Source organism: Nelumbo lutea, chromosome 2 (genome assembly GCF_056320005.1).
Source record: "Nelumbo lutea isolate HS-2025 chromosome 2, American lotus-T2T, whole genome shotgun sequence".
Classification (NCBI taxonomy): Eukaryota; Viridiplantae; Streptophyta; class Magnoliopsida; order Proteales; family Nelumbonaceae; genus Nelumbo; species Nelumbo lutea.
The window spans coordinates 422,748-448,030 of record NC_142685.1 but is presented as its reverse complement, the minus strand read 5'-3'; the positions used below and the strand labels follow the sequence as shown (position 1 = coordinate 448,030).

General features: G+C 37.6%; 1 protein-coding gene across 7 annotated transcripts in view; it reads left to right on the top strand.

Annotated features, from left to right (window-relative positions):
- The window catches only part of LOC148867968 (putative LRR receptor-like serine/threonine-protein kinase At1g06840), a 107,889-nt gene that overhangs the window by 21,833 nt on the left and 60,773 nt on the right, over positions 1 to 25,283 (top strand). For 5 of the 7 annotated variants that reach the window (XM_088970181.1, XM_088970177.1, XM_088970179.1 and 2 more), the window contains 12 exons: positions 988 to 1,138; positions 1,377 to 1,448; positions 1,619 to 1,690; positions 5,621 to 5,764; positions 5,876 to 5,947; positions 6,085 to 6,156; positions 21,208 to 21,282; positions 21,699 to 21,767; positions 23,344 to 23,412; positions 23,590 to 23,661; positions 23,754 to 23,840; positions 24,090 to 24,158. In XM_088970181.1, the coding sequence (XP_088826307.1) occupies positions 988 to 1,138; positions 1,377 to 1,448; positions 1,619 to 1,690; positions 5,621 to 5,764; positions 5,876 to 5,947; positions 6,085 to 6,156; positions 21,208 to 21,282; positions 21,699 to 21,767; positions 23,344 to 23,412; positions 23,590 to 23,661; positions 23,754 to 23,840; positions 24,090 to 24,158 (1,024 nt within the window). The remainder of the gene's footprint in view (positions 1 to 987; positions 1,139 to 1,376; positions 1,449 to 1,618; positions 1,691 to 5,620; positions 5,765 to 5,875; positions 5,948 to 6,084; positions 6,157 to 21,207; positions 21,283 to 21,698; positions 21,768 to 23,343; positions 23,413 to 23,589; positions 23,662 to 23,753; positions 23,841 to 24,089; positions 24,159 to 25,283) is intronic. The other 2 variants (XM_088970182.1, XM_088970183.1) reach the window with 1 other exon arrangement.

Below are 25,283 nucleotides of genomic sequence, written 5' to 3'. Positions count from 1 at the left end.
ATAAATGAAATCTGTTATTACTAGGGTAATACAACTGCCTACTTACCACCTATGCAGGACAGTTCAATCCACACAGCAAGAGGAAACATGTAGGAGAGAACCCTAATCACATTCTGCAATATTCCACCATCTGAACTTTGAAAATAGTTGAAAAACAGTCCTAGAAGTAGGGACTGTGTTTGAAACAAAGAAAACTAGCAAGAGAAGATTAGAGAAGAAGAGAGAGCTGCGGCAAGAAAAGTTAGAGGATGAGAGTTTCGAACATAACCTCCCTCTAATTCTCTAATACACTTTTATTAAGTTAATCTTTTAGTAATTACAAGAGAGGTCCTTAGTTGGACAAGAAATTACAAAAAGAGGAACATAAAAGAGTATGGGTCCAGAATAAGGCCCATTACAGAGGAGAACATAAAGATAACATACAGTAACAGCCTATGGGCCATTCGGCCCATCTTCTCTACAAAAACCCTAATCACAACTTTAACTAACAACTGCACTGTCAAGTGTCAACCAGCATAGAAACTGTCATGATTACTTCTCAATGGAGGGATAACACCACTAAACAAGCACTAGGCCTGTCACTCAAAATGACACCTGGGTTGTCCTGAAATTGATATACTCAAGCCTTCCTGTCACTTGGTCAGGAGAGATGCATGTGTGTGCATGTGCCAAGTGTGAACATTTGCATAATTGCATGCTTGTGGTGTCAGCTAAATTACAGCACCAATTTTCATTATTATTGCTGCTTTTCTTGTTCTTATGCTTTTTATGATGTGTTGGACCTGATCATGCCAGTGAGATTTGGTAACTAGTACACTTGCAACCTGATAAAGCCTATGGTCATGATTTACTATTTTAAAGTCTGCTGCTTCCATTTGTGCTGGGGCAATATCATAGCACCTAAGAAATCCAACTTATTAAAGCATTAACCTGTTCTCTTATTTACACCCATGATGAAATTCAGTAATCATTTCTGCTGTTTTGCAGTTACCGCATTGCAAACAATTAAGACCAGGTTAATTGATCCTATGAAGCATCTTAATAATTGGAATAAGGGGGACCCATGCATATCGAATTGGACAGGAGTTTTGTGCTTCGATACAGTTGGGATTGATGGCTACTTGCATATACGAGAACTGTATGATTTGTTAATGTTTTTCAACCCTTTGGGATCTTATTACATTGTGTACCAGAAGGTTTAGGAAATAGCCTTCTCACAGATGAAGTGTTGCAATGCAAAACTAGTACTTATAATGATTTTGTTATTACTACCTTTAGCATTGCTATTACAATACAATTTTCCTTTCCTGACTAATTGTTGTTATATTGATAGATTATAAATGATACCATAACTTTCTTTTTGCCTTTTGGTACAGGCAGCTGCTAAACATGAATCTCTCAGGATATTTAGCCCCTGAGCTTGGTCAACTATCGCATATTCAAGTATTGTGAGTTGTAACACTTTATACAGAAGTGGAACTTTGAAAATAACCTATAGCATCAAAGACATCAATATATTACATATGTAGAAGATACCATTGTCCTTGCTTATTATCTTAAAAAATTTGCATACTATCCTTTCTATAATACTAATCCCTTTCTTGGTTTCTTTTGGAAGAGATTTTATGTGGAATGAAATAACTGGCAATATACCAAAAGAGATTGGAAATATTACATCTTTGGAACTCTTGTAAGTTGAATTCATATTATTTAGATTCAACATTTTGAGCTCATAGTTGGTATAGTTATATGCTCAGGTGCTTGTATTATATCCAATGGTGTACATGTTGTTTGTGTTGCTGCTATTTGTAAAATTACTTCCTCTTAAATCCTTAAACAAAAAAAGTATGCAAAATTATTAGTTAATGAGTCTTGTTGAAAAATGAATTTTTATTTTCTATTTTCTAATTTAATTCTTCTATTATATGTTTTGTGGACAAAATAAAATAACATTTAGATCTGTTTTTGTTAGGATTAGGCTTTATCAATTCCCTGGGGTTTTGGATTAACTTTCAATAAGTATGCTTGCAGATGTATAGATGGCATTTTTTTAGCATCATGGGTCTAATGGGGAAATCCCATCCCCCATCCCCTTAACTCCCCAACCCTGGAGGCAGTGGGATTTGATCTCAGGTCTCATATAGATGGCATATTGTTAATTAAAACCAGAACCAAACTCAATAGTGTATGTTGGACATGTTTAGTTATTTAACAGTGAAGCATTGGGACCTACAAGTGGGAGTGCTAAGCAAGAAATCAGCTACATGGAAAATATTTTGATGGGTTCTTTATTCAATTCTATTGGACTGCATCTAGGCAAAGAGTGAAACTAGGGAGGTTATCTTGGTTTTTGGATTTGGGTCAGATTTGAACTTGCATTGGAAACCATCCCATGCTAGGGAAACCTTGAAAGTTGGTAGGTTCTTAACATACTTGGAAATGGGCATCTCAGAGTTTATTTAAGAAAACGGATGAAATGAATCTTGTCTGTGCTGAAAGTTAGAGGATATCAGGAGCCAAGTAGAGATGGAGTTTGAAGCTGAGGAGAAAATTAAGGAGGTGCAGTGTGAGAGGGATGGTTCATCCCTTAGTGGTTATTATCATTGAAATCATTACTTACTCCAATTGTGAATATGATAATGATCCAGTGTTACTCATCAGACACTCCTGGCTGTGAAAAGTCCAGTTATGGATGTTGAGACACATATAGTTGGTGAGTGTTTATATAGGTGATGTATGACACGGTTGGGGTCATACAAATTCCAAATCTGGTGATGGGCTTTGTGGGGTGAAGAAGGGGCTTCGGTTGATTAAGAATGAAGGATATGAGTTGAAAAACAAATAGACATCTTGCTGTCCAAAGAATGAGCAAGAACTTGAGACTTGAGAGAGAGAGACTCCTAGCAACAACCAGAATTAACTCAAGCAAACTTTTTTTTTTTTAAATCAATTCTTCCTAGATAGCAATTACAATGATTCTACTTATAAACTCAACAAAGGAACTCGGGTGCCCCTTTAAATGTGAAGATACCATATATTATTCATCACCATCATCATCCAAGCCTTATCACAACTATATGGAGTCGGCTACATGAAATTGTAAATCTTGAATTACTATAAATAAGGTAGGAATTGCAGCTTTAGGGTAGGAATTTTAAGGGTAGCTTCATGCTGAAACAGTTGCTCCATAGCTTGTGACATGGAGGGCAGTGGAGGAAGAAGGGATTAAGAATTTGTTGACCAAGAAGTAGGCTAAGATACTCCATTAGATGTGGCATTTGAAGAGCTTTCAGCAATAATAATACCTTTATCTAAGAAAGGCTTCTAATTTGAACTTTAGAGTGTTAAACTTGTGATCTTTTGCAGTGACTTTTTGGCCAAATGTGTAACTCTAGATGCAATGCCAGTCAATTCGGTCATGGAGTCAATTCTTCTATTCTTCATGGCTATGGATAAAATCACCAAGCTTGGTATTAATTTCCTTCATTGTAGTATTTCCCATGTTTTAGCTAAGTTTATGATACTTCTGGATTTGGTTATAATGCTTCTGGATCTGGTTTGGTACCTCTTCATTTGGTTCTAATGACAAACTGATGTAGGACAGGGTAGGAGTCTAACAAATTCCAGATCTGGTAGTGGGCTTTGTTAGGTGAATAATGGCTTTAGTTGATTAAGGGTGGAAAATTAAGTAGACATCTATTTATCGAAAAAAAAAATCAAGTACAGAGCTTGCTATCCACCAAAGAATGAGCAAGAACTTAGATAGATGGATAGATAGAGAGGGAGGGAGAGAAACTAAAGGTGAGACAGATCTCGTGCAAGCAGAAATAGAAATAGGTGAGAGAGGATAAAAAATATCTTTGGAAACAACAAGAACTCCAATAACACCTTACTTGTCCTTCTAAAACTAGTTAATGTAAAGATACCAGAAATTAGTAAAAATAGAAAATTGTGAGTTTACTATAAATTATTAATTACAAAAACGTTTGATAGTTACCATAAATAGTAATTTTTAAATAGTAACAAATTTCCAGAAAAATTAAAATCATATCCTTAAGACACCTCCAACTAGAAAATAAACTAAATAGTTCAAACAATAGCAATATCCTATCACCCAAAAATTTTGAAATTGGTGTAGGAATTGGAAAACTAATTTGTTTCTCCATGAATCCTTTCCTTGCTTCTTTATCTGCATCAATAGGGCTAAGTGTTGGACTGAAGAAGGAAATAGACAGATTGGAGGTAAAGTTTGACTTGAAGCTCCAAATGGGCCTTTGTGGTCCACCTATGAAGATTTATGGTGGTCCGGTCTTCCTTCTCTGTCTTTCTGTTTTTTGTTAGTGGAACTGGCTAAGGTGGATGCTGGAGTTAGAAGGATGGTTTTTAAGTTCAGAATGTTTCTTGCCATGACCAGTGTGGCCCTATGCTTGGGAGAAGGAAGTGGACAACCTCTCTCTCTCTCTCTCTCTGTCTGTTCCAGACATGGATGAAGTTAGGTTTGAGTAATAGCATCTGGATTGGGTTTTGGATAAGATCAGGAAATGGATGATCGTCCTTGAAAAAGTTACCATCAATAGAAATAGTAGTGGAGTGATAGATCCAAGTAGTGAATTCTATTCTGTAAACTGAAAGTAGAAGAATGATCTGGTGATGAATTGGAGAATGCAATGATGAATGAATAGAAGGCTGGGGAAACTGCCATAGGTTCATAACCTTCTTAACTGGGATATTAGAACCATAGCTTGTAATACATGTAATGCATAAATGCTGTACTAGAAAAGTTTATGGACAATTTAGTATGTCTGTAAATATTTGTATAATATGTTAGATATGTTCATATATAAAAATAAGTATGTTTTTAAATTACAAAATAAATTACCTGTATCCATGGGCTTTTTTTGAAAGGTTTATTATTTCCAAGAAGATTAGGGTTTTCTTTATAGAAGGTGACTTATCTTTTTGGCCTTGAACAAAGGAATAAGGTGTGAAAGCTTGGAAGCATAAGTCACACAGAGACATGAGGTGGACAAGGTATCTCATTAATGGTTGAGTGGAAGGAGTGAAATATTTAGTTCTAAATTGAACAGCAAAGGATGTTTGAGAAAAGGGAAAGGTGCCATCTGCGTAAGGGAAGTAGAGGGAGGGGAGACAGTAGCTTAGTTGCAATGGGGTTAATGTCTAGGTGTTTTGTGGTTTTCACTTTGGGGATGGTGTAGGCATAGGGAGGAAAGTCAATGCTTCATAGTTTGGGGATTCATTTTCCTTCTTTTTGGAGGCCGTTTTGGGGTTTGTTTTGACTACAGAGATTGTGGCTATTTTGGTAGTTTTTTTAGGTAAGCTTCGTTTCCTTGGGATTTGTCAACTGTTTCTATCAGTGCATATTCTATATCTTTGATATTATACAAACCGAGCAATGAGGTGTCTATTCTATATCCTTAATATTATAAACATACCATTCTCTGAGAAAACTGCAGCAGTAACTGGTTAAGAAAATTTCCAGTAACTTATGCTTTCTCAGTATCATTTATTCATGATTATTTATTCACTTGTAGCCCAGTTTATATACTAACTTATATGGATTTTTGATTGTTTGAGATGGACTCTCTGTGTATATATACAGGCTTTTGAATGGAAACAAGATATCAGGTTCTTTACCAGCTGAGATTGGCTATCTTCCTAACTTAGACAGACTCCAAGTTGACCAGAACCAATTATCAGGACCAATACCAAATTCGTTCTCAAACTTAAACAGAATAAAACATCTGTTAGTGGCTTCTCAAACTCAATGTGGATTTTTAGTTGGCTCAGAATTTTAACTATCTTTAATAAATTTTCTGATACAAATATATTTCTCTCTCTATATATATTTTTGCAGCCACCTGAACAATAATTCACTTAGTGGGCAAATTCCCCCTGAGCTTTCCAAATTATCTAGTCTGCTTCACTTGTGAGTTAATTTAGCAATTCCTTATGCTCCTATTCATATCATAACATTCTATGGTTTTAATAATGAATACTTTTATATTTTTGAAAGTGTGTGTTGCTGTGATCTTGATTTTGTTGCTGATGATATGGATGTTCTAGGCTTTTGGACAACAATAACTTATCTGGATATCTTCCACCAGAGTTATCAAACATTCTGGACTTGCGTATACTGTATGTTCTGCAAATCCTCTAAATGTTTATTTCAATTACAGGTAGTTGTCTCATTTATTTTTTGCTTGTCATAATGGTATTATCATTTCATTTGGTTATCATAGCCAGCTTTAACCGGCCAAATGTTTAGTAGACTCTTGCATTTCATTTTCTAAAGCTGATGTACACAGGAGTAGCATTTTCGGTTATCTTAATTTCTATCTTTAAACAGATGGTGCATAGGAATTACAACTTTTTTGGTTGACTATGTTCCATTATCTAACTTTTTTTTTTTCAAAAGTTTGTCTTTATTTAATGATGTGAACAAGATCGGAAAAGGCTTGAAACAGTACAGGCGGGATACAAAAAAGGCACCACACACTTGGAAAAAGTTTCAATAAGCATGCAAATAGCTGTTCATAGCTTCTAATGGGGAAGACTTGAAAACATCACCAAAAAGTTTTTTTTTTTTTTGGGGGGGGGGTATAAGAATGAGATTGGGAAATTTCCTTAGCACCTCCAAGAGATTCATCAAACCAGATGAATTAATTCCTTTTGATCATAAACTGCCCTACAAATTGTCCTTGAGTAATGAAGAATAAGAAGAATTTCTAATTAGGTAGTATGAAAATTAAATTTTCAAGACAAAGTGAAATGTGAATAAACTGTTAGATCCCCGCAAAATTCTATACACCATCTAATGAATATCTCATAACATAATTCATTGTAATTGTCAACTCAGATCAAAACAGAGGAGAAAGAGTTGAGAGTGAAAAAGGGTGTGTTCTGTCTTAAACATCACGCCCAAAAATGTTTAACTTATATATGGAGATAATACAATGTTATGGAAAGGACAATTATGTCCTTGTTTTACAAGAAATAATAAAACAAAAGATAGTTTACATAAGTTACAACATAAGAGGGTGGTCCCAAGGGCCAAAAAAGGAAAGAAGATGTAAGAGACATAGATCAGTCTCTACACCCCCTTCAAACTAATGCCGAGGTACGAGCATCAGTTTGTCAACTAGAAACTGGTGGCGAGCACGGGTATAGCCTTTGTGAATATGTCAACAAGCTGTAGGGCAGAAGACACGTGCGGTAGAGATATGTGTCCAGCAGAAAACTGGTCTCTAATGAAGTGGCGGTCAACCTCTATATGTTTGGTGCGCTCATGGAAGACCGGGTTGGATGCAATCTTGATAGTACTCACATTGTCAGCATAAATAGGAACTGGGGATGACAAGGAGATGCCAAGATCATTAAGGAGGGCTGTTAGCCATATAATCTTACTACAGACGGATGACATAGCTTATACTCAGCCTTGGTAGATGATTTGGAAACGGTCGGATGCTTCTTACACTTCCAGGATATAAGAGAATCACCAAGAAAGACACACCAACCACTAGTGGAGCGTTTAGTGTCTGGGCGTCCTGCCCAATCAGCATCTGCATATGCGGATAAGCTATGCAAAGGAGATGCAGGGAAGAAAATGCCACGTGAAAGTGTTCCATGGATGTATTTGATAATGTGAAGAATTGCCGTCATGTGCGGTTGTCGAGGAGAAGAAACAAACTGGCTGGCCACTTGAACCGCATAAGAGATATCTGGACGTGTCATGGTGAGGCAGATCAGACTACCGACAAGCTGTCGATAAAGAGTGGCATCTGCTAGGAGGTCCTCATCATCTTTTGAAAATTTCATGTTCATCTCAAGAGGTGTGTCAACCTGTTTGTCATCACTCAGGTTTGCAGATCTCACAAGGTCCATCGCATACTTGTGTTGATTAACAAAATACCCATGGGGGGAGTGAGTAACTTCTAGACCCAAAAAATAAGTGAGATGACCGAGGTCCTTCATCTTGAAAGACTGATTGAGTAGCTGTTTCAGAGAGGAAATACTTTGACTGTCATCACCAGTAATAAGAATGTCATTCACATAAAGAAGTAGTAATGTAATTCCTTGGGGACTCCTTGAAATGAACAATGAATAATTTGAAGAGTTTTGTGTGAATCTTGCATCTGTGATCATTGAACGGAATTTCTCAAACGAAGCCCTAGGGGCTTGTTTAAGGCCATACAAGGACGTTTTGAGTCGACATACTAGGGAAGAACTACCATATTATCCCGATGGAGGCTTCATATAAACAGTTTCCTTGAGGTCCCCATGCAAGAAAGCATTTTTGACTTCCATTTGATGAATTTCCCAGTGTTTAATTATAGATATAGCCAACAACAGACGGACGGTGGTCATCTCAGTTACAGGGGCAAATGTCTCGTCATAATCTATCCCATACTCCTGTTTGTACCCTTGTGCCACCAAATGTGCCTTGTATCTATCAAGACTCCCATTAGATTTAAGTTTCACTGAATATTCCCACTTGCTTCCAATAAGAGAGGCATCTGGAGGGGCTGGAACCATATCCCAAGTGTCATTATTCATAAGAGCTTGGAGCTCAGTATTCATTGCTTCTTTCCAATGTGGGACAGCCATAGCCTTCTGGTATGATGTGGGAATATTTTTGGTAGACAGAATAGCAGAGAAAGAGCTATGGTTTGAAGGAAAACCATAGCGGTCAGGAGGACGGGAAATTCGAGAAGAGAGACGTAAATGAGGATTAGAGGATGGTTGAGGATCATGGATTGGTGTAGGTGTACTTAAAGGATCAAGAGAAGGATGGGAACTCGTGGCTAGGAATGATGGATCAACTTCTGGTGATGAAGGGGGTAGAACAATAGGAGCTAGAGCAGCTAGCCTTTTTCTGAAATAGGCAAGGAGCAACTCTGGAATAGAAAGTAAATCTGAAGAACTTGCAAAGTCAAAAGAATGTAGTATCGAAATGGAAGTAGTAGGCAACTTAACAATGTGAGCAAAAAAGGACATTTTCTCAAGGAAGATGACATTGCGGGATACGCAAAATCGACGAGACTTCAGATCATAGCGAAGGAAGCCCTTATGATCAGGGCTATATCCCACAAAAGCACACATTGCTGATTGGGGAGTCAGCTTTGTGCGTTCATGTGGGGGATGGTGAACAAATCATACACAACCAAAGACATGAAGAATAGAAAAATCAGGTGAACGGTGAAACAAACTTTAAAAAGGATATGTATTATGCATGACAGATGATGGAAGAATGTTAATAAGGTACACAACAGTGCTAGCCGCCTCCACCCAAAATGAAGTAGGAGCATGGGAATCATGAAGAAGAGTTCGAACTATGCTCAGGATATGTTTGTTCTTGCGCTCTGCCACTCTGTTTTGTTGTGGAGTGCCAGGACAAGATCTTTGGGATTGCATTCCATTTTCTCTCAAGAAAGTTTGAAAATCTCCATCAAGGTATTCACCCCCGAGTCTGAATGGAAAACCCCAATGTTTGCATCAAATTGGTTTTTGATTCTTTCTAGGAAGGATTTAAAGGTAGAAAAAACTTTAGATTTGCTTCTCAAGAAATATATCCATGTAAAGCAAGTACAGTCATCAATAAATGTAACAAAATATTTAAACCCCAATTTGGGAACAATTGGAGACGACCAAACATCACTATGTATTATTTTAAAAGGAACAGACGCATGTTCAACAACTGAAGGAAAGGGTAAAACATGGCTCTTACTCAAGAAACAAGAAATGCAAGCTTATCAACATTATTAAAGGAAGTAGCTTTAGAAGACAAATAACCATCATGAAACAAAGACTCAAGTTTATTTGCATAGGGATGCCCAAGACGCCTATGCCACAAGTGTCATGCATTATATCTGCAAGTAACCTCAGTACTAGGAGTGGTAGTAAGTAAACGGGATGTGGATGAGTGCCCTGGTGTCTTTTCAAATTCCAAGGCAAATAGCCGACCCAGTTTACGCTCCTTCCCTTTCACCGTCCCAATGCGCTGGTCCTGTATCAAACAACCATCATGGGAAAAAGGAAACAATGTTACCATCCTCAACTAGCTGACCGACTGAGATCAAATTAGTTGTAAGTTTAGGAACAAAGAAAGTTTTAGGCAGATGAAAACAAGAATTAATAGATGTAGTTAAGGACAAATCATTGCAACCAACAATATCTATTTTCTCTCCATTCGCAATAATAATATGTTTATTCAAGGATTTGGGTTTAATGAATTGACTAGTGTGAGCCCCTATCATATGGTTAGAGGCCTCAGAATCAATGATCCATAAGTGGCTAGGAGAGGAACAATAATAGGATGACACACCCGAAAGACTGATGGCTGAAAATGCAGAGGAAATAGCTGAGAATACTAGTTGCCGCATTCTTTCTCCGTAAGAGCCAGAATTTTCATCCATTCCAGCTGATGCTGTACTCCCTGTGTCTGTACCTTCAGTGGTTGTCTCGAAAGCCTTGTGTTGATTCATTTTAGAGCTTGAACCATTCCCCTTTGTTGTTTTGGTAGGACATTCAGGAATAATATGTTCATGCTGTTTGCAGTAGGTGCAGAAAATTTTCTTCTGGCAGTGTGATACAACATGTCCGTATTCCTTGCATTATAGCACTGTACACGAGACAAGTCCTTCTTGGGCTTGGATTTATTCATCAGAAAGGCTGTCTCTGTTCCTGAATCAGATTTCAACCTCAAGGTCGACTGAATAATGAGTCTAGTTTCCTCCCTGAGAAGCTCCCCCCAAAACTGTGTCAAATGTGGGAGGAGTGCCCCTACTGAGAATGTTGGAGCTTACAATTTCATATTCAGGTCTCAGATGCATCAGAAAATGCATGATTTTCCTCCTATCAAAGTGTTCTTTCTGATTTTTGATGCAACATGCAGAGGTGTTTTCACACATGTGAACTAATTCATACTCCGTCCACAAGTTCACGAAACCAGCATAATACTCCAGTATTTTCTTCTCACCCTGACTGTAAGAAAATATCTCTATCTCTATCTGATACTGACGTGAGATGTTGGACTGTTGATACACCTTTTCCATGTAGGTGAACATCTCACTAGCAGTTCGATAACTTCTCACTGGAATAGAAATCTTGGTTTCAACAGATCCGGAAGCCAAGACACTACTTTGGCATTGTTGATCTTCCACTGTTTCAGTCCCTTAGAATCAGAGTGATCTGGTCGTTTTGTGGAACCATCCACAAACCCCCATAATCCATTTCTTTCAACATAGAACTGGAAATGGAATTTCTAGAAGGCATAGTCTATTCCATTGAACTTTACTGGTAGAATATCTCTTTTCTCCATGGCCATTTCAGCAAAGTAAGCAAAGAAAAACTGAGAAAATAGAGCAGCCGAAGGTTCAAGAAAGTCCAAAGCTTGGTGGAATAAGTGTGCCCAACCACACGCCACAGAGATGAATCAAAATCCAATAAAGAAACCAGTTACACAGAGATCTCAAACTGATAACAGTCCAAAAAAGGTAAGTTTTCTGGACTGTTGAACAATAAGAGGTGGAGAACACTCTTCAAAAGGAATCCGAACCAAAAAAAAATTATAGATCTATGTAGATCTGACCTGGACGACTTCAGATATTCAGTTTCACAGTGATTGGATAGCCGATTGAGAGAAAATGAAGAAACCCTATTTCTGGCGGCGACTTCCATAGAAATAGCAGTAGAGATGTCTGCAGATCAGTACAGCAACATACGAGATCCAAAACTGAAGAAAATGGGTTGATCTCACAGATCTAAAAGGATTTCAATCAAGGACAGGTTGAAAAACCTGCTCTGGTACCATGTCAACTCAGATCAAAACAGAGGAGAAAGAGTTGAGAGTGTTAGAGTGAAAAGGGTGTGTTCTGTCTTGAACATCATGCCCAGAAATGTTTCTTATATATGAGATAATACAATGTTATGGAAAGGACAGTTATGTCCTTGTCTTGCAAGAAATAATAAAACAAAAGATAGTATACATAAGTTACAACATAAAAGGGTGGTCCCAATGGCCAAAAAAGGAAAGAAGACTGAACAAGGTGGGAAGAAGATTGAGCCACTTTGGTGTCATGAAAATGTGATGTATGCGAGATTGAGCCACTTTGGTGTCAGGAATGCATGGTGGGAAGAAGACTGAACAAGGAAATTGGGCATTCTATTGGACAAGTATAGAAGGTCATCAGCATTGTTTCAAAAGGCATTGGGGTATGGGCGTTAAGGCAAGGTGGGGCCAAATTGCCTTACCTCAGTTGTCTCACATGTGTTACATGAGGATTATGCCTCAAATTTCAAGAACAGTATGCTTCATTTGGTCAATTTGAGAAAAGGTAAAAAAAAAAAACATTTAGGTTGGTAGAGAACATGGTCTAACACTAAGAGTAATGAACACAGTGGGAGTTGGGACAACTACAAACATATAAGGGGAGAAGAAGATTATAAAAATAGATTTTAGCGTTGCTGTAGTAGCTGTCACCTCTCCTTTTCCTCTTATCTTTTTCTTCTTCCTACAGATCCTCTTGTTTGAGCCCTAAAGATCTCGGAATTTTCTTGATTTTCTTTTACTGTAGCTCTAGGCTTAAATTGAAAGCTTGCGTGAGGTGGAAGTACCGTGGTTCTTGTATGCTTTATCCATAATTTTGGTAAATGTTGTATAATTAAAAAAAGGACTAAACTCTTAGAAGGTCAAGGTGATTGAGGGCCAACCTCCCCAACATGTTCTCCAATAAGTTGACTTGTAATAATAGAAAATAACCTAATTTAGGAGCTAAAATCGGAAGAGAACTTGTGGAGGTGGTTATAGGGTTAAGTTTCATTACTATGGTTCTTGTATGCTTTACCCATAATTTTAGTAAATGTTGTATAATTAAAAAACAAGACTAAACTCTTAGATGGTCAAGGTGCTTGAGGGCCAACCCCCTTACCACCCGCGCGCCCCCCCCCCCCACAAAAAAAAAAAGTAAAAAATCTAGAAAGTTCAATCTGGTTCTTGACTTGTTCTTCAATAAGCTGACATGTGATTATAACCTAATTTAGGAGCTAAAATCGGAAGAGAACTTGTGGAAGTGGTTATAGGGTCACGTTTCAATAGACAGTCCAGCCTATGCCCCTTCCTGTTCACCTTCCCAATGTGTCGGTCTTGGATCAAACAACCTTTATGAGAAAAAGTGAGAACATTTCCTTCCTCAACACGTTGGCCAACAGAAATTAAACTGGTAGTAAGATTTGGATAAGGTTTTTGAAAGAAGAAAGGACATAGTTGGTGAAAGTTTCGAAGACAAGTCACTACTACCAACGATGCTTAGCTTTTCACCATTAGCAATAATTGTGTTTATCATGGGTTTTAGTAAGGTGATTTGGGTGATTGGGATAAGCACTGGTTATATGGTTGGTGGCACCAAAATCAATAATCCAAATATGTGAGGGTGAAGAAAAACAGGTAGTGGACTTACCAGACAAGCCAATGGTAGAAAAAGTAGAGGAGATAGCAAAGGATATTAGTTGTTGAATAGTAGAAATCTGCTGAATTAAAAAATATGAAAGAAAAGTAGTTTCTTGAAGAGAAAAGGAGAAGAAGAGAAGTTGAAAAGAAAAGAGAGCAAATCATCTGGCCGCCCCCTTCACTTATTATTTATATTAAAAATAATAGAGCAGTACAAAGACAACTATGCCCTTATAGGGCGGCAAAACATAAAACAACATATATAACACTCAAAAACATAATAAAATTTGGACTCACATAACTACTGTGGTCCCCACCTCCTATCTAACAACTAACATAAAACATCTACTCAGAAAAACATCATAAAACTGATTAATCTTCAACATGAATCACTCTTGGTAGTAGTAATAGTAGACGATCAAGACTACAATTAGCCTTGAACCATAATAGATTTCAGATTAGGAAAAGTAGAAGAAAAGGAAGAGAAAGGAAGAAAAGAGAGGAGAACTGGAGAAAACAAAGGTTGAAAGAAGGGACAGATTCATAATGATCTGCCGCCGCCACTGTCTTAGTATTTATAGGTTATGTTCAGTACATAGGGAAAATGACAGATCTGCCCTTAGTACTTACATGACAAATAAAGCAAATAAAAAACTGACTACCAACTGACACTACCATGACTGAAACAAATAATTATACATACTATCCTACAAACACAGTGGGGACCACAGATGTGGGGCCCACATCAGTGTTCTCTACACTCCCCCTGTTGGGAATAGATTATTATCATTTCAAACTTGGATAGGTCTGCCTCTAACTTCTTCCTTGGTACTGCCTTGGTGAGGATATCTGCGAGCTGCATGTTGGATGTGATATACGGGAGACACACTTCTTGTAATGAGACCCTCTCTCGCACAAAATGTCGATCAACTTCAATGTGTTTAGTTCTGTCATGCTGCACCGGATTGTGGGCTATATTAATAGCCGCTTGATTATCACAATACAACATCAAGGACTTCTCATAATCAATACCCAACTCTTCAAGTAGTGATCTCAGCCATAGGATTTCAGCCACTCCGTTAGCCATTGACCTGTACTCAGCTTCAACACTAGAGCGGGAAACAACACTCTACTTCTTACTCCTCCAAGAGACAAGGTTACCTCCCACCAGGGCACAATATCCAGAGGTAGACCTCCTGTCATCAGCACTCCCAGCCCAATCGGTATCTGTATAGACCTCCACCTTCATGTGATTATTGTTTTTGAACAGTATACCTCTACTCTAGCATCTCTTCAAGTATGCTAATATTCTCTCTGCCGCAAGAAGATGAGTAGTTTAGGGGAATGCATGTACTAGCTGACAACACTAACTGCATAACTGATATCTGACCGAGTGAGGCAGAGATATAGGAGCTTTCCAACCAACTGTTGGAACATAACTTTGTCTTCAAGAGGCTCCCCGCTCTCTACACTAATCTTGTGATTCTGTTCAATGGGTGTATCAACAAGCTTAACACCTAACTTTCTAGTTTCTGCCAACAGATCTAGAACATATTTTCTCTGAGAGATAGAGATCACTTGTTTAGATCTAGCAACCTCAATACCCAAAAAGTACCGTAGTGTACCAAGATCTTTCACCTCAAACTCTTGATGAAGGAGTTGTTTGAGGGACTCAATCTCACTACTATTATTTCCTGTCACTACAATATCATCCACATACACAACAAGCATGGTCAGAGAGGAGTCCACCCTCTTAATGAACAGTGTATGATCTGACTGGGTCTGTACATAACCGAATTTTCCAAGGGCTAGTCTAAATCTATCAAACCAGGCTCTAGGTGACTGCTTCAAACCATACAATGCCTTGTTTATGTTAGACAATTGTATGCCCTTAGCTCCAATCATAATGATGTACATTATGAATTTATTGTAAATGAATAAAGTACATATTTGATTCATGTTCCCGTGGTGTGTTTCTGTGTAATACCCTTAAACTGGACACTTATGAGACTCGTGTTAGTTTAGAATGTTCACAGCCATTGGATAAGTCTGGGGAGATTTATCCTGCCAAGGCTGACACTGGTGTGTTACCAAATGTTGGGGTGGCCTGTCTCAGCCGCCAGGGTGAGACGCAAGGCACATGCAGTGTAGGATTAATTGAATATTTGAATCGGACCAGATTTCCAGTATTGCCCTGGACCTTGGAGATTGATGGGCAAAACTGGAAAGTTACACCTGACCCCTAGACTCGATTATGATACTGCACTAGGTGTCGGATTGGGCTGTATTTGATATGCCAATCAGTGAGATCCTTAGTGGGGGTCAAAACCTGGGTATGTTGGGACAGTCTGAGAAATCATCTGAGTGGGTGATCATAGTGACAGGATCAGCCCCTTTGTCGAACAAAGGTAATGATCGGGGATGAACTCTCTCTAATGGAAACCAAGATTACCGGCAGTCGATTTCAATCGTTGAGATTTGTTTTGCAAAATATATTTTATATGAGATATAAAAGTATATATATTATGGTTTCCAAACGTTTGCAAAAGGTTTTAATTCTCGGGATCCAGTGAGTGGAGAGTGCAACACTGTTCCTTGCAGCCGAGGGAGAAGTCCTATCTTGTCGGGCAGTGTTTGATCATTATGGGCTGAGAGGTTAAGTGTCATTGAGAGTAATGCCTGATGGGCTAATCTTGCATATGCCCACAGTCCCTGGGTGGTACAAGGTGGCTTGGCCCAGGGACCACTTAGGGTAAGTCTTGGGCCCATAGAGCCCATGTGATGGGTTTCAGGGGGTGCCCTGTCCATAACAGTGTATTCGGCTAGGCCTTGTAACAAAGGCTGGGCTGAACCCATGTGGCTGATGTGTAGATCAATGTTTGGGTCCCACGCCATACAAGGAAGCCCAGTTGGGCAGCAATTTGGAATGCTAAGTGAGCACATAACCTTATTGGGCCTAAAGCCCATTTCGAACTGGGCTGATTTGATCAATTAAATAAGGGGCGAATTCTGAGATTGGATTAGCATATAGGATTGGGTCTTAACCCTATCCACTCGGAGTGTACAGATCTAAATATGATTCAGATCTGGAAACATCCTAATGAGATTAGGAGAAGGCTGATCTAATCTGCAGATAAGATAAGGGTTTACCCTTATCACTTAAAGGGAATTTTGATCCAAATATGAATTGGATCAGCAACTCATAATTGGATTAGGAGTTGATCCCTTTAAGATTATAAAAGGAGGGGGCAGCAGCCTTTAGAAGATATACATTCACATCCTCTTCAGAGCTGAAATCACAGAAGGAAGAATTCAGCAACCCTGCGAAATTCCTTCTCGCCGCTTCCTTCCTGTCGCCGCCTCACCTGCCAGTTCGATCTCCAATTCAGTGAGAGAAATCAAGTTTGGATCTTGATATCTGTTCTTTGTGAAGGGACTGATAGGAAGCTGTGTTCACGTGCCGTCCTTCTAATTCTTGCAAAGGATTAGGTTCTTGGGAAGAACACTGCTGATTCTGCTCCATCCTGCACTACGTCATCTTCAGTGGGAGCAGTCTTTGGATCCTTCCTTGGGTGTGAACACCTTCGTTGGGAGATATTATTTCTCCGTATCATGTATATCCTTCTCCTACTACTTTTGTTCAGATTTGGTTCGGTTTATGGTTCAAGATTGATCCTTGAAAAATATAATTTTTCTAAAATAGGGAATACGATTCGTAGTAGGATGGAGAGAAATTTTTGAAATTCGCCCATTCTATTCCATAAGATTCGGGCGTCCATATGATGGATATTTCATCCCTTCAGTGGTATCAGAGACAGATTCAAGTCTTGAACCGAATTGGATTAAATCTGAACCTGTGCAAATGGGTAGAAGGCGTTCTACCCGATTTGCGCAGATATAAGGTTTTTCTGAAGATACTTAACACATTTAGGAGGATCAGAAGGGCCAATGTGTATTAACTTATATTCAACACACAAATCCAGAAATCTAGTATAATATTCTTGTATTTTCCTGTCCTTGACGATATGCAAAGATTTCAGATTCAATTTGGTACTTCCTAGACATGTTAGACTGGCAATAAACCTTCTTCAAATAAGCACACATGTCAAAGGAAGTTCTCATTCTTCTCACGGGTACAACAATATGAGTTTCAATGGAACTTAGAATCCAAGGCACCAATTTTCTATTGTCTAGTTTCCATTGTTGAAAATCTTTTGTTTTAGTTTCTTCTGGCTTAGTAACTGTACCGTTCTGTTAACCTTTCAGACCCTTTCCCTCAACAAAGAAATCAAAATGGAACTTCCAAATATTGTAGTTAGTTCAATTGAACTTCACAGGTATGACATCAACCTTATCATCCATCTAGGTTAACAGTTTCCAGTCCAGAGCGATAATAGGAATGAGTCTAGGTCTGAAAAAGAGCAAAGAGGAGCAGTTCTTCAGGTAAAAGTGATCGGAAAGTCTTCTAAACGCCAGAACAAGTATCCAATAACCAAAGAAAATGTGATTCTTGAAGATAATAATCCAAACAACTAGGTTTTAGGACTAACAGTCCAAAATATGGAAGGCTTGCTGGCCTGATGTACTATAGAAGGGATCAAAACGCTTAACGAAGTAAATCTTCAACCCAGTCAGTGGCGCATCAAAAGAAGGTCAGGGCGACACAAACCTTAGGGTACAAGGATGAACAATACAACCAATTGGATGAAATCACAAAAAAACTCACCTGGTAGGCGTCTTTTCCAGAGAAAACAGGTTGTCTTGGGCTGATAAAAACATCCCTCAAAATAGTCTTAAAAGTGTATTCATATGGAGGTCTGAATCCCTTTGAATCACCCTTTTGAGTCTCAGGTCTTGAATCAACTCGAATGCTCTGATACCATGACTACAAGAGGGTTCGAACAAGAAGGGAGACAAACAGTTTTAAGGTGTCAAATGGAAATGGTCGTCCCCCACCCCAAAGAGTTTCTATTAGATTAAAATGATATGTAGAATTACAGAAATGCCCATAAAGGGCTAAAAGAGAAAAAGAACAAATACAAAGACTATAGATTACAATAATAGTGTACAAATGCGACTATAATAAAAATATACATCAGTCTTAGAATCTCGACAATTGTTGGGTGTGTCAAAGTGACGGTTGACACCCAGATATTAAAATAGTAAAAGGACCATTCTGTCGTCAATATACAAATTATATACAAAAGAATAAGAAACCACCTAATGTACAAGAAAGCATGAAAAAGACAAAAATTAACCCTTTATCTCTCTCTACAAGCATCTTGTGCTTGTCCTTACCGTACCTCAAATGTTATCAGGCTATTTCAAGTTGCATCTTGTGTTACTGGATGTGTTTCAGTCCTAACAAAATCTGTAAAATAACCTCAGATTAGAGCAAGCAAAGAAAAGGAAGAAGAAGACAACTGAAACAAGAAGAAGAGGAAAGAGAAGAGAGTGTTCGATGACTTCTCTCCCTCCCCTCTTATCTTTTATTTAATCTCGCTAAAAACGAACAGATTATAAGTATGTCCTTAAGTGGGTGGCCAGCTCATTAGCATGGCTAAAAAACATAAGAAAAGATCAATGGGCCCATAAAGAGAAGGCTTATTAACAAACAAAATAACTAAGAAACACTAATATCAAAACAATAATGCACTAGGGCCCATTTGGCCCCGTCTCTCTACATTACTAAAGGTCATAGCTAGTTTTATTTATAAAAAAAAAGGTTATAACTCCACTTTAAAATAGAAAAAAAGGTTATTACTAGTTTTCTCCCCTACCAAAACACCATAAAACTTTGATTTTTCTCCATCCTAAACCCACCAATCTCTTCCATAAATATATTATAACCATCATAAATTATTTCTTAATCATTCACTAGCCTATTTTCCTTTATAATCTACAAATTTCGTTGTTTCTCCTCTCTTTAGCCCAACAGTGTTCTAATTTGTTCGACTTTCTTCGATCTCCAAAAAAATTTAAAGGATCTCAATATATAGCCCATCCCTAATGGTTTTTGTTTAATTTTGAAGTATTACTCATATTATATGGGTTGGCCCAAACAGCCAATTTCTTTTTGGCCAACTTGTGGAACTGTATGAAAGTTGCTTGTATAAAAACTAAGGGTGCAGCTGCTGCCCTGTGTTCAGATCCGCCGCAGGAGAGAGAAATCTCATACTGCCGTTGCAACTGGGTTTTGCTGCTGCCGCCCTGGGTTCAGATCCGCCCTAAGAGAGAGAAATCTCATACTGCCACTACAACTGGGTTTTGTCAATGCCTAAGTTTAATTAAATAAACATATTTAGTTATCCTTATTTAACAATGGAATAAGAAAACTTATCTTCTATGATGCTTAGATACAGATACCAACTCAAACATGGATATAGGAAACAGGGATATGACTCTCCATTTCCTAAAACCCCAGGCATGGATGCAGGTATTGGTATCTGACATAAAATGTTTGTATCATGCTTTTATATCTATCTTTTGAAGCCATGTTATTTATCAAAACTTATATCTTGCCAAGTCTAATTAAGTTTTTGACGCATAGAGATGTTTTATAGTATGATTTGTCAAAATATATCATCTTACATATTTTAGAAGTGCTAATGCTATATGGTTGTTGAAGCCATTTTTTTAATCCAAATAATATTTATATAAATTACAACTCAAATAAGTGGGTTGGCTAGTCTGCTAGCCAAATCATTAAAACTATAAAAAAGTATCCTGTATGGGAGTTCCCTCTATTTAAGTGGGAGGGACAGGCGTCCTTCACCTAGGAGGAGGAGGTAGTTACATAACTACCCCACTCCCTATTTAAGCTCCTTAAGGGGAAGCTAGAGACAGAGAGACTCTTCGGAGAAAATTTTCACAAGAGATTCTTAAGAATAGCAAAGATAAGGAGAGAAGAAAATAGAAGTGCTCAAGGGAAGGCAGGGAAGGAAAAGTCTCACTAATATTGGTAGAAAAATGAAAGTCCTCTCTGTGAATACTTCCTATTTATGTCTTCTTCTATGTATCCTTCTTTCTCTCTCTTTTATTTTTGCTTTTGAGAAAGGAAATAGAGGGATATAAACCATCTACAACCAGGTGCCTCTACTCGGTTGATTATGGTCCCTCTTTCAAGACAAAGTTAGGGATTAAACCATTTAAGGGAGCAATTGGAGATGATTTAGCACAAAATACTGAAAACACATTAATTGGGAAACTTTCAAGTTTTGAGATAAAATAAAGAAAAACATGCCTAGATCAGTATTATTTTTAGGCATAGGAATCACTCACCAAACTTAGGTATTATTTTTCATAGGAAATATGATGCAAAGAAAAATCCACTTTTGTGGAAAAAAAATCAGTTATCCCAACCTAAAACATAATGTTTGGTTAAAATGACATCTACCTTATGAAACACTAGAAAATATATGAGGGAGAATTAAAGATATGTTTATTTCCTGTGTATTTGGATATGGAAATATTTTGAAATTTTTAATTTTAAAATAATCTGTCTTTCTGTAGTTGTTTACTGATGATGGCTTTTGTGGTGTATATTATGGCTGTAATGCAATGCTCAAGAGATAATATTCTCTTGGTCTGATAGGCATTTATGTTTTGCTGCATTTCTTTTATAAGAGATACTGTCTTTGCATTAGTCTATGGTGTGCATTTAACGCTCTGGTGGATTAGAGCTTTAAATTTTCATTCATACATTGTGCTTAACATACTTTTTTTCTACATGTTTACTGCAGCCAACTGGATAACAATCACTTTAATGAGTCTGAGATCCCAGCTTCTTACAAAAATATGTCAAAGCTAGTCAAATTGTAAGTGTAATTTCTCGAAACTATAATCTTTTTCACTAAATTTTAATGACTGACAGGGACTAGTGGGCATGCATATTTTTTCTTTACTATTTTCATAAAATGATGAACATAGGTGAACCTTTGGCATGCAAGTGGTAATAATTAATTTTCATGATTTAATAAGCAAGATGAAGAAGAGAAAGGTGTTAGGACTTGATGTAATACCAATAGAAGTGTGGAAAGAGATGGGAGAGGTAGGCTTATTATTTGCTAACTAAGCTATTTAGTAAGATGATGAAAGAAAATAAGATGCCTGATGAATGGAGTTGTATTTACTTTTCTTTCATTTAATTCATTATCTTGTTTTTGATATAAAAAAATCGGAGATCTGATTGGAAAGAGTGGATACCTAAATTCTTTTTGGTGCATCTTAGCAGAAGCCTTCGGAATTGCAGCTTGCAAGGGGCCATTCCAGATCTCAGCAGTATACCACACCTTCATTATTTGTAAGTTCATGAGTATTAATAAAATTTTTTAAGGTGAAATTCACCCTTCAGGACAAAAGGTGAAATTTTGGGAGGCACTTGGTGGGAAAATTCTCCACTCTGCCATTTGTTCTCAAGAATTTATGATCTGTCAAATATCAAGAACAACCCTATTGTTGAATTATATTCCGTTGATGAGTCTGGTTTGGCTTGGGATTTGGGTTTACGGACACCCTTGAGAGACAGTGAAACTAGTGAACTGATTCCTTTGTTGAATGTACTCCAAGACCTTATCTTTGTCCCCTCGGGCTCTGATGAGAGGGTATTGTCCCTTTTGGTTAGTGGCATGTTCGCCTTTGCATCCTTTTTTAAATCACTGGTTACCCCAATTGAAAGCGCAGTTTTTCCAGCAAAAGAGTTGTGGTCTAGCCCGATTCCTCCCAAAGTAAAGATTTTTTGTTGGAAGGCTGCTAATCAGATCATAAACACTTGTGAGAGAGTCCAAAAAAGTGGAAGAGTTGCTCTCTTTCTCCCAAAGTAAAGATTTTTTTCTCCTTACTTTGCCTCTCAGGTATGGCAGTATTTTTTATTTTTTATTTTTTATTTTTATTTTTTTTCGTCTTTGGTGGGGGAAGTGTTGGTAGCACCTATTATATTGAGGATCTGTTTAAAGCAAATATAATTAGGTGTGTCACGAAGGCAAAATATTCTGCAGCAATGTGTGAGGGGGGCAATGCTATGGAGTCTTTGGAATGAGAGGAATGCTAGAATTTTTAATTAAAAATATAAACAAGTGGAAGAAGTGATTGAACTCACAATGATAAGGATTGCACATTGGGCATTGATTTATAAAGAATTTAAGGGTGTTAAGCATAAATGATATGATGAGAGGGTGAAACATGGTAGCAGGTTTTCATTCCAGGGAACCCAAAAGAGTGGTGGAATGGTTCCCTCCAGGGGAAGGGAGGTGCAAGCTAAATTTTGGTGGGTGCTATTTAGGGAATCCTGGACAATCTGGAGTGGGGTTTGGATTCTTTAAGAGCTAAGCTACTGGCCTTACTACAGGGACTAAAATTGAATTTGCAACAGGGCTTGACGAATGTAGAAGTTGAAGGGGACTGTCAAACAATCATTTGGTGGATGAATCCTCAAGACTGTTCTCCATGGAGGTTTAGATATTTGGTGAGATTGGGTCACTCTTTAGTCTTTAGGTGCCTCTTTGAAGACCTCATTCAATTGGTTCCTAGGAGTGCCAATATGATATCTGATGAGTTGGCAAGAAATGGGGTAGACAGATATTTTGGACTGGGGATGCCTAGGGCTGGGTTATAATTTGTAAGATCTTTCTTTTTTATGCTTTCTCTGTTTTTTTGTGGTTTTTTGGGCTGTTGTGTCCAAAGCTGTTGTAATCTGCTCATTGGTTTGTGTCCCTCTATTATACTTCCCATTACTATTCTCTCTTTAATGAAAGTTAGCTATTGTTGATTATAAAAAAAATTGTTATGGTGCTAATGTTAATTTTCAGTGACTCTGTTTATAATTGAATTGAGATCTGTCCTGTGATAGGAATAACTATTTGGAGAACTTCATGTTACAGAGATCTTAGTTGGAATGAGCTTACTGGATCCATACCATCAAATAAACTTTCTGATCGTATCACCACTATGTATGTAAAATAAGTGTTGACCTTTCAGTTTATTAGTAATCTTTCTTTTTTTTTTGTTATTACTGGATGATTTTAGTGAAAGATCATGATCAATATCTTCTGAGAATCTCTTTCTTGTTTCACATTGTTGGCACACTTGATAAGGAATTTCATTATATCACCAAATGTCTTATGCAGAGATCTGTCACATAATCATCTTAATGGATCTATCCCTGCAAATTTCTCAGTTCTTCCTCATCTCCAAAGATTGTGAGTACCTGACTATGTTTTAGTTCCAATTCTCCATTTTCCTGCTATTGATCATGCAATTCTGCTTCTCATGCACTGATTTTTCACCACAGGTCACTTGAGAACAATTTGTTAAGCGGGTCTGTTCCTTCAACCATTTGGGAGAATATGACATTCACTTCATCTGCCAGACTTACATTGTAAGACACTCAAAGCGAAAGAAGATTATTTCCATATGATCTTCTAATGCATCAGTATCTCCAAGCTTCTACCATGTTTTTTGTATTAACTATTAAGAGGATCTAAAAAAGTTTTATATTCCTGTTTCCCCACTCACCCAAGATAAATAACTCAGTTTTCTGGATTTCATGCATATTTTTATCAAGCTCTATGATATGATTATCTTTCTTTTTTATTTATTTTTTCCTCCATGCACTTTGAATCTACAGGGATCTCAGGAATAATTCACTTTCAAACATTTTAGGGGATCTTCATCCTCCTACCAATGTCAGCATAAGGTATGTTTATACAAGTCTATTAAATAACTTCAATCTTCCTCAGTTTCCAGTTTTGTTGAATGTTGATCCGTACATACTTGTTTGAGTTTTTTTTTTTATTATTAATAATAAAAAATGAATCTAGCATGCTGCAAAGTTATAGTAAAATGCTTAACTGTTGATAATCTAAATAGAAGAGGTATGGCGGTGGAAAATAGCACATGTTCAATGTGAAGAGAGGAAACAGAAACAGTGGATCAACTCTTCATTCACTGCAGGTTTGTACACACCATATGGAACAAGCTGTAAGTTCTTTATGGGGTCATCTCCATTTCCCATCTAACCTGGAAGCATTTTTATGGAGCTGGCAGTTGAGGGTTTGAGTAAAAGAGGAAAGGTTGTTTGGGGAGTGACACCTTTGGCTGTGATTTACACTGGACCATCTTGTCTGAAAGGAACTCATGACTTTTTGAAAACAAATTCAATTGAGGATACAGTTATCAAATATGTATGGGGAAAAAATCACACTCGGACAACAAGTAGTAGTTGAATAGGACTACAATCAGTTCTAGGTACAATGTGAAATAAACAAGAAAAAATTGAGAAAGAAAGAAGAAGACGAAGAGAAGAGGAGAAGAAGAACTTGAAGAGAAGAATTCAGAAAAGAGAGAGTTGACTATCTTATCGCCTCACTCTACAATTTATATTAATACTCAAATAAAAGGTGAAAGGGCTGAATTACCCTTAATGCTTACATGGCAAAAGAAATAAAAAGAACTAATAAAACTACCAACTGAATCTACTGCTAATGGAAACTAACTATAATCACAAACTAACGAACACAGTGAGGGCCACATCACTGTTCTCTACACTCCCCCTCAAATTGGGAATAGATGTTTGTCATTCCCAACTTGCATAGATCTGCTTCTAACTTTGTCTTTGAAACTGCCTTGGTGAGAAGATCTGCAAGTTACATGTTGGAGGTGATATATGGAAGACACACTTCTTGAGAAGCAACTCTTTCTCTAATAAAGTGTCGGTCCACTTCAATATGCTTAATTCTGTCATGTTGTACCGGATTAGGGGTTTCTCATAAGTAATACCCAACTACTTAAATAGTGATTTCAACCATAGTATTTCAGCCAC